At 37.5% G+C, this 9,717-nt stretch overlaps 1 protein-coding gene across 3 annotated transcripts; it reads right to left on the bottom strand.

The window, feature by feature from the left end:
* Positions 1-665: 665 nt before the first annotated feature.
* On the bottom strand, positions 666-9,467 carry rcn3 (reticulocalbin 3, EF-hand calcium binding domain). 3 transcript variants are annotated; one of them, XM_058048646.2, is made up of 8 exons: positions 9,310-9,429; positions 6,050-6,273; positions 5,320-5,513; positions 5,075-5,247; positions 4,413-4,473; positions 4,231-4,322; positions 3,955-4,062; positions 666-1,131 (listed from the first exon to the last, which is right to left on the bottom strand). In XM_058048646.2, exons 2-8 carry the CDS (start codon positions 6,262-6,264, stop codon positions 1,024-1,026), a joined length of 951 nt encoding a protein of 316 aa, XP_057904629.2. In that variant the 5' UTR covers positions 6,265-6,273; positions 9,310-9,429; the 3' UTR covers positions 666-1,023. The 3 variants fall into 3 exon arrangements, with proteins under 3 accessions (XP_057904629.2, XP_078653317.1, XP_057904628.2); XM_078797191.1 differs by lacking the exon at positions 666-1,131 and adding an exon at positions 2,548-3,143 and having other exon boundaries at positions 6,050-6,284; positions 9,310-9,467; XM_058048645.2 differs by lacking the exon at positions 666-1,131 and adding an exon at positions 2,548-3,143.
* Between the last annotated feature and the right edge of the window lie 250 nt (positions 9,468-9,717).

Here is a 9,717-nt window from a genome sequence, read left to right as displayed (position 1 = left end):
AGCTTTATGCTTGACTTGAGCTCATTAAGTGATGTATTGGAAACATTTTGGAGTGGTTGTCATGTGACTGTCCAGGATATGGCTTTCCCAAAATGGCAGCGGTCAGGTAAGCTAGCGCACTTTGCCCCAAGAATCGTACCTCCTACCTGTTACATCTTTGGGTGTAAGACGGTGGTTCCATGTGATTTCTGAGTTGATTTAAAATTTGCAAACGGGTTCATAGTTGCTAATATGTTCAAATGCATAATACAACTAGTTAAAAAGCTATGGTTAAAAAGACAAAAGTGAGACATCTTTACCAAAAACAATCGTTTCAGTGACAGCAAGAGTGAGTGCTCTTTCCATGATCAGACAATCTTTGACGTCTTTTCTTTTCTCTGGGAAGCACAAGCTAGCAATGGCAGATACTACGTTTTGGAAGCTCATAAACAGGCTGTGTTTGTCCTAAAACGTTTGAGCCTTGGGAAACAAGCACTTAAAATAGTTCCTGAATTATTATTTTGAATGTGTTTGTAAACTTTATGGTGTGATGTACTGGAGCCGTTAGCTACCCTGTGTTTTGGCTAGGTACTTGTTTAGCATATTGAATGCCCATTTATAGATAGTAATTGTATTCTATGTATGTTACAGTTACCGCACACATACATGCGCGACAAAGAAAGCTTCACTCAAGCTTTATTGGTTCGCTGGCTGTCTAGCAGCATACATACGTGTTGACAGCATAGTACCATCCATTAAAATGAACAAGTAACTGAAGAAACATGGGTGACCTCATCGGTTTTTCCATGACGGTATGTTCATTTCATACATTTGTGCTACTAAACACAATAGGTGTCAAATTATTTTCAAATGAAGAATAACATTTAGCATGAACAATGTACAATAATATGTATGTACCTTCACACATCTATGACATTAGCAATATTCTGAATTTTCCTTTAAGCAGTTAAGTCCCTTCCCTCAATTGGTACATTGATAAATGTTACAGGACTTCTTATTGTATTTAGAGCTATAAAACTATATTCACAGTTCATCATGCCCATCGACTTTCATAGCTCCGTAGTCTGTGATGGTGCTGGTCTTGATGAAGTCCAGATTGTCAAGAATCTCAGACAGTGTCAGAAGTCCATCCTGATGTACACACAACAGGGAAGGTTAAACACAAATATAGCGAAAAGGCCAGCAAGCGGATAGAATAGTTTGTAGTAATAGTGAGTATTCAAAGGGGAACTGCACCTTTTTTTTGGAATTTTGCCCATCTGTGCATTATAACACGAAATATGAGCTAGCTAACAGTGCACAACATTGGGACACACCTATTTCTATTATGGAGCCCTCTAACAGAGCTGCTATATCATTTGATATACACACAGTGATCATGCATTAACATGCACACTGATGATAACATGTAATAGTTGCAGTATCTTGCCGTATTTTGTCGATTTTATAAACACTGCCGAAACTTATTTTCTCGACGTATTGATACACATACGTATGCTAGTTCTGTCAACAACAGTGGTGACAACACTTATGATGTCCACTCTCATTGCGATGGCTGTGTCTTCCAGCACAAGATGTGTGCTCCAGTCCTTAGGTTAAAAAAATGCTGATTGCAAAGGAGCATCTTGTTGAGTCTTTGTAGTAAAATCAAGAGCTAGGTATCCACTCTTCTGTCTGTGAATGACGCTGCAACGTGTTATGTTAGTCTGTGAGATTAAATATTTTTTTACGTTAGTTGCTACAATAATATCGCTTGTAGCTTGGTTAATACAAGCCAGTTATGTAAATGGAACAGTTTTTGAGTTTTTATGTGAGGGCTTTAGTGTCAAGATAGATATTTCCCAGGATGTCCGTTTTTAGCTAGCTCATATTAACTTCTTTGCATAGAAAAGGGAACGATTGTGCTGTTCCCCTATAAGTTTTGTTTCAGTGTAGCTGTTTGCTTCATGTTGTGTGCTCTTATGGTCTGCCAGCCTTTTTCTGTGAAGCCAGACAAACTTGTGAAAGCTAAACATTTGTTCATTTCCATCCAGTTCATCGTAAGTATGCTAGGCAAGAAAATGCCCACGGAATATTGACCTTACATCACTGAAAACAAACGGATAGACAATGACAAAATACTATATAATCAAAGACAAATTCACAAGGACCAACATTGGAAAATGTCATGAAAATGATTCCAAAAACACTTCATGACCCCAAGGTCAAATGCTTGTTATGTTTTGGAATGTAAACAATATTTTCAGGACAAATGCACCCTATAAAGTCATAAGTCACTTGGGAATTTGAACCTCTCCGATTTGCATGACATCCCCAATTTTATGAAACTTTACAACTCTGTGGCAAGTGTCAAGAGGATTTAACCCCTCGTTTGATATTTTGCTTATTATTTGGCTGTGTCAATTGTTTGTTAGCATTGGCTAGTGATCTTGGTCGGTAACCACTGTGAAAAGTGGGAACCTACTCTACTCAATTGAAGACAGCCATACACAATCATTTTCTTCTATGAATAACACAGTGACTGGAATGAAGAATAAAAACACATGTAAAAAAACTGTTTATTTGTCCTGGAAATTTTTTAAAAACATTTTAGTAGCCAAAGTTGTTTTCTGACACGCCTCACGTAGTACAGTTGTGTGTAATAACTGTATCCGATACAATGTCGCCTTTTGTTTTTTTAAATTTGTATTGACTTATAAGCCAGACACAAACAAAGGAGTGTACATCACCATGATGGTTCTCTGATGTCATTCAGAAATGTTGCGACCACTTTCAAGGCTCCAACTCCAAACAAATCGTATTATCAAACTGAAATACTTTTGGGAGAGTAAGAAATGTGGGAGTGCATCACCTGTATCCACATACACAGTATGTGACAGCGTGTTGAATAGTAGCTAACCGTGAACTAGAGTACAAGTTCATACTCTTGATCAGAGTGGAACCCAGTGGCCTGTCCTAACTACCCCCTCCACCGCCCGTGAACAAACTGGAGAACCAAAAACCGCGATGATCTCCTTCTGGAACGCAACAGCTCATCAAAGTTCGTCGTGTCTCTTTGTTAAATCTTCTCCATAATTGGTGGCTTGGCTGCCCACAAACATGTTCCAGTTGGCCAGGATTTCCTTCTTGGTTATTTTCTCGTCCTGATGATTGATTCCCACATTGGTTTGATTGACAGGAGATGGAGGAAATGAAACATGAAAGGCAAGAGAAAAGGAAGACAGGGAGAGAAGATTAAGAAATAATTACATCACAATCACAATTCCATCACTTTTGGTGCATCTATTGATTTATCTACTGTACTCTGATTTAGATGTTTTCTGGTACATTTTCACTGGAAAGAGTACATTGTCATAACTTGTCATTACCCTGTTTTGCAAAATGGGAATTAGGGCTGAGTATTTTTAAAAGAAAATACAATAATCTTGTTTATCGGGTTCATGAGGCATGAAATAACACCCCTATAGTCACCTTTACATTTGTATTACCCAATATAGTAGCTATAATGAGATAAAATAAGCCATTTAAGACACACCTAATGCTAATGTGTGTCGCAGTAAATGTGTGCGAGTGAGTGCGACAGGCAGGAAGTGACGTTGAGGGTTCAGAGTTTGGCCGCAAGAGTAGCAGGTTATTATTGTGGTCCGTGTTGTTATGATTGTGCCTGTAATGAGACAATTTAAACCTGCAATTAAAGCCTGTTATTGCGGTGATCAAGTGGCTTATTTAAATTCATGTATGCTTGAAAATGCTTACGCGTAGGTAATACCCACAATTTGCTTAAACATGCATATTATTTGACTGCTAACAGGCTGTATTCAACCATGAAACAGCATAAGGAATTAATAGGTTCCAAAAACTGATAGTGTGAAACCGTGAAATTCAAACCAGTGTGGCGAGGGACAACTGCATAAGGATGGGATGTTATGTCATGATGAGCAGCGTTGGGGTTACCTTGTTGGTGTCGGTGTCGTGGATCAGGTGTTTGGCTTCATTGGCAGCATGGTCCACTTCTCCTGGCAAAATCCAGTGGGCCACCTCACTGGAATCCAGGTAACCATCCTGTGTGATGCATGACTATGTTCAGTAGGAAGTGACCGACTACAAAGGCATTGTGAACCACTACACTATGGAAAAACTACAATGTACTGTAGTCTCTAATGCGTCTAATGTTGTCTCTAATGCGTCAAAAGTAATGATAAATCCTGCAGTCGTGAATGCAACCTTTACCTTATTGGCATCTCTGGACTCGGTGAAATGTTTCCTCTCTGTCTGGACCCACTCAGGTTCACTCTCTCCCTCCTCCGGTGTGTACATGTCACCTAGAGGTTGTCAAAAGCACGCAGACTCACACTTAGCGTTCATGCCGTGAGAGGAAGGGGTAGATCAGAGATAAAATGCGTGTTAGCTACCAATGTATTCATCTAGGTTGATCTTGCCATCGCCGTTCTTGTCAATGTCCTCAACTGTTTCCTGAAAGACAATTCATTTTAGTTTGAACTCAGAGAGAGTTGCCTGTAATCTATTTGTGGTATTGATTTCCAATTTGCATAACCGTACATGACACAAAACTCCAAAACAGAGCTTTTTGGTTTGTCGTAAGAAATGTGTAACGTTATTAAGTCTTTTAACCACAGAACATGAAGTTAATGACTTATGGCCGTTGGTAACTATATAAAATATATATGAAAAAACCCCAAAAACAACAGCGCTACCTGAAAATGAAAACATTTGTTTACACATTTGTATAAAATGTTGTGAGGGACGGCTGCATATTGATGAACAGATATGTTATAATCAGACAAGTCAGTGGTGGTACGTGCAATTAGTGTGATAATTGCATTGATAATAATAATTGAAATATTGCATTGCATTGTGATAATTGATAATTATTGTGACAATAATAATATAATTAATATAATGGATTTGTGAGCAAAGGCCAACACGTAACAACACCAAATTATGGTCGAGTCACATTGATCTGTTGCGGTCTACATGTATCTGTGGCAGGCTGCCACATATAAATGCCACATGTATGGCGAACACCTGTCTCTTGCTGGTGGATTGAAAGTACCTGTACAACCAAGTCTTTCATGTAATCGAACTCCTCTGGATGGAGGAAGGCAGTGAACTCCTCACGCGTGGCGATCCCGTCGCCGTCCCGATCGGCCGTCTTAAAGCGTCTTTCATCTCGAGTGAGCATGGACTTGTAGGTAGCCTTGTCCTCGATGTCGTCAAACTCTTCACCTGAGGGAAAAACACGTTTGTGTCAAAGTGCTGATTGATCAACGGGATGGAAAGACTGAAAGACAGGCAGACCAAGATAGTAGCCATAGGTGGTGTTTTTGTACTCCTCCCAGGCGATCTTGTCATCCTCGTTTTTATCATAATCCTTCCAGTGTCTGTTCACGTTCTCCGAGATGTAACTCCTCTGACGGTGTTTGATCCAATAATGAAGCTCGGCATGGTTGATGAAACCATCTTTGTCCGTATCAATGCGGTCCACAATCTTCCTGTTGGGAGGAAGAGGTTTGTCAGGTTTGAGAGTCCTGACCGTGCAGCCATTACCACACTGAGTGGGGCAAAACTAGAACCATAATCACACTTAGCAGTAATCATATCAATCAGTAGACTTAAATATTCATATATACAGTAGTACAGTAGCCAAAGGTAGCATCTTCATTTCCTTGTTAGACGCAAGTGGGTTCTCTCTGGTAGTGGATGGAGCCAAAAGCTCCGCTCCACTTTGTTCTGACATATGGCATTGATATTTAACGCTTACGTTCTACTGACATGTCGCCTTAGACACGACCAACCATCACAGAGTCTGGAACATGTTATTAGCATTGAAGGAATTGCCCAAAGTTGGTTTCAATCCTATTTGTCAGGTATCTGTAAATGTTAGCCATGGTGTCCCACAGGGATCTGTGCTACGACCAGTACTGTTTAATCCCTAAAAACATGCCCTAACTTCATGTGGTCTGCACTTCTAGATGGTTACTGTTCTGTTGCTTTAAACAAGAGTAAGAAACCAGTTAGCCAAACCTACGCCAGTCTGTCTTTGCTCTCCTCTGGGGTCAACTGGTCAAAGGTCTTGGCCTCCTCCTTCCCCAGAAAGGCTTCGTGGTCGTACTGGAATCCGTGAGTGTCATCGTGGGCGTGGTCACTGAGATCGGCATGGTGATGGACACGTTTCTCCTGGGCAGGGACGGCGAAGGCCACGGCGGCCAAAAGGCAGAGCGATGCAAGCGATCTCACCGACATTGTGATCACCTGTCAACAGCCTGAGGAGCAAATAAGAATGGAACACGTTCTTTTTTTAATGAGAATAAAGTATCTGTATGTGGACAAAAGTCACAATATTGCAAAAATAAAGTCATACATTTATGTGAATACATTTGAGAGAAGTCATACTACAAGACTAAAGTCGTAAATGTACAACTAAGTGTAAAATTATGAGAATAAAGTTATAGATTATGTACAAACCCCATCATAATATAAGAATAAAGTCAAATTTACAAGAAAAGGTCTTACATTTACGGGTATAAACTTGTGAATTTGACAAAAAAAGGCAGAATGTTACAAGAATAATGTTATTAATGTACGACAAAAAGGTCTGAATATTATGAGAATCGTCACAAATTTATGAAAAAAAAAAGTCGGAAATTTACAAGAAAGAATAAATCTATGAAAAAAGTTGGAAATGTAGAGAAAACGTTTTTTTATACAATAAAAAGTCCAGAATTTATGAGCAAAAGTCAAATATTACAAGTATAAAGTCATAAATTTGTGAGAAAAAAAGTTGTAATATGAGAATAAAGTGTAAATGTACAAGAAAAAAATTTTGAATATTAGAAAAAAAAGTCAGAAATTTGGAGAATTAAGTCAGAAATTTGTGAGAAAAAAGTTGTAATATGAGAATGAAGTTGTAAATGTACAAAAACTTTTTGAACATTACAAGAAAAAGTCAGAAATTTATGAGAATAAAGTTGTAAATGTATGACAAAAAATAGTAATATTACGAGAATAAAGTCATAAATATGTGAGAAAAAAGTAGTAATATGAGAATCAAGTCATAAATGTACAAGAAAAAGTTTGAATATTGCAAGAAAAAGTCATAAATGTACAAGAAAAAGTCATAAATTTGTAAGTCATACATTTGTGAGAAAAAAAACAAACATTTAAGGGAATAAAGTCATACATTTATTAAAATTAAGATTTCATTCTCTTTACATAATAATTTTTTTCCTCGTAAATTTACAACAGTAAAATATATTTTTAAAATCTAGGATGATAAATCAGGCATTGCCTGAGACAGCTATGAAAACTGAGGATTTATGTGACCTTTGGCCTTGTGCAAAGGTAATACGCTATTGTTTATATTTGTCCTACATTTTTGACTTTTTTTCCTGATAAACTCACGACTTTATTATTTTTTGTGGCTCTAAAACTTAGTAGTTTATGTCGCCTTGCGTAGTAGTATTAGCTTAACATTATGACTAATAGTGTGAAATGACAATAGCAACATGACTAGCATCTGAATACACAGCATTTAAATGTGCACATAACTTAAAACTGCATATTCTTTGTATTTTGTTGTGCTACATCTGGATTTGCAAAGTTAATGATGGCAAAATGAGCATTATTAAGTTTGGAAGCCACTGGATCTTATTAGGTATTCCTAATGTTGGCAGTCATTGCTCTATCAGTAATGAGTGAAATCGTTAGTGCTCTAATACCATTAGTGCTCTAATACCATTAGTGCTCTAATACCATTAGTGCTATAATACCATTAGTGCTCTAATACCATTAGTGCTCTAATACCATTAGTGCTCTAATACCATTAGTGCTCTAATACCATTAGTGCTCTAATACCATTAGTGCTCTAATACCATTAGTGCTCTAATACCATTAGTGCTCTAATACCATTAGTGCTATAATACCATTAGTGCTCTAATACCATTAGTGCTCTAATACCATTAGTGCTCTAATACCATTAGTGCTCTAATACCATTAGTGCTCTAATACCATTAGTGCTCTAATACCATTAGTGCTCTAATACCATTAGTGCTATAATACCATTAGTGCTATAATACCATTAGTGCTCTAATACCATTAGTGCTATAATACCATTAGTGCTATAATACCATTAGTGCTATAATACCATTAGTGCTATAATACCATTAGTGCTATAATACCATTAGTGCTATAATACCATTAGTGCTCTAATACCATTAGTGCTCTAATACCATTAGTGCTCTAATACCATTAGTGCTCTAATACCATTAGTGCTATAATACCATTAGTGCTATAATACCATTAGTGCTATAATACCATTAGTGCTATAATACCATTAGTGCTATAATACCATTAGTGCTATAATACCATTAGTGCTATAATACCATTAGTGCTATAATACCATTAGTGTATAATACCATTAGTGCTATAATACCATTAGTGCTATAATACCATTAGTGCTATAATACCATTAGTGCTATAATACCATTAGTGCTCTAATACCATTAGTGCTATAATACCATTAGTGCTATAATACCATTAGTGCTATAATACCATTAGTGCTCTAATACCATTAGTGCTCTAATACCATTAGTGCTATAATACCATTAGTGCTCTAATACCATTAGTGCTATAATACCATTAGTGCTCTAATACCATTAGTGCTCTAATACCATTAGTGCTCTAATACCATTAGTGCTCTAATACCATTAGTGCTCTAATACCATTAGTGCTATAATACCATTAGTGCTATAATACCATTAGTGCTATAATACCATTAGTGCTCTAATACCATTAGTGCTCTAATACCATTAGTGCTCTAATACCATTAGTGCTCTAATACCATTAGTGCTCTAATACCATTAGTGCTATAATACCATTAGTGCTATAATACCATTAGTGCTCTAATACCATTAGTGCTATAATACCATTAGTGTTATATTTGTGCTCATCTCCAATTGAAGGCAGTGAGGGCCCATCAACACAATGCAACATTCAATGCAACATGGTTGCATTGAAAGGAAACGCCCGATGTCAAAATGTCAGCACCATCTGTTAGGTAAATATAAAGTTGATATAATCTAAAGCGATCAAAGAAAAACATTGCGTGTCATTCCCATCCTAACTTTTTACTCCTCCATTGACTCCCATCACAGAACAGCTTTATGTTCTTCGTAATGGGGCAAAAAGCACAGACTGTGTTTGACGCTACACAAGTTAAAGGTAAATCAAATCATCGTTCAGCGTTTTGATAAAAAGCCTACAGGTGATATTTCATATTTAAAGACTCACCACTTCTTGGAAGTTTCTTCACGCCCTCCTCCGTTAGAGTTGCTGCTTGAGGAAAAGCAGTCCGCGTTGGCACTCTGCTCTGAAAGGAGACGGGGTTTGTTGAGTGACCAACCAATCAGGTTAGCCTCAAGGAGGTTTTTATCCAATCAAATCCATCCCCTCTTTCCGCCTATCCCCATTGGATGTTAACCGCCACGTTGTCACGCAAATGCGAACTGCCTTGTATGGAATATGGATGAAAGTGACGAAATACATGCGAAATAGGACAATACGACGTGGAGGAATTACATCATGCTATCAAACGTCCCAACTAAATGCACTTTAATGATCATCTAAACACATTTTATCTTATGTTGTTTTGTTTTTCAGGTAATGTAATGTTTTATTCTGTATTTTGCCTTTGCAGTG

The sequence above is a fragment of the Doryrhamphus excisus genome, linkage group LG16, assembly GCF_037039965.1.
Source record: "Doryrhamphus excisus strain RoL-2023G ecotype Guam linkage group LG16, RoL_Dexc_Guam_v1.1, whole genome shotgun sequence".
NCBI lineage: Eukaryota > Metazoa > Chordata > Actinopteri > Syngnathiformes > Syngnathidae > Doryrhamphus > Doryrhamphus excisus.
Note: the sequence above shows the minus strand (reverse complement) of the source record. Positions and strands in the feature narration are given on the sequence as shown.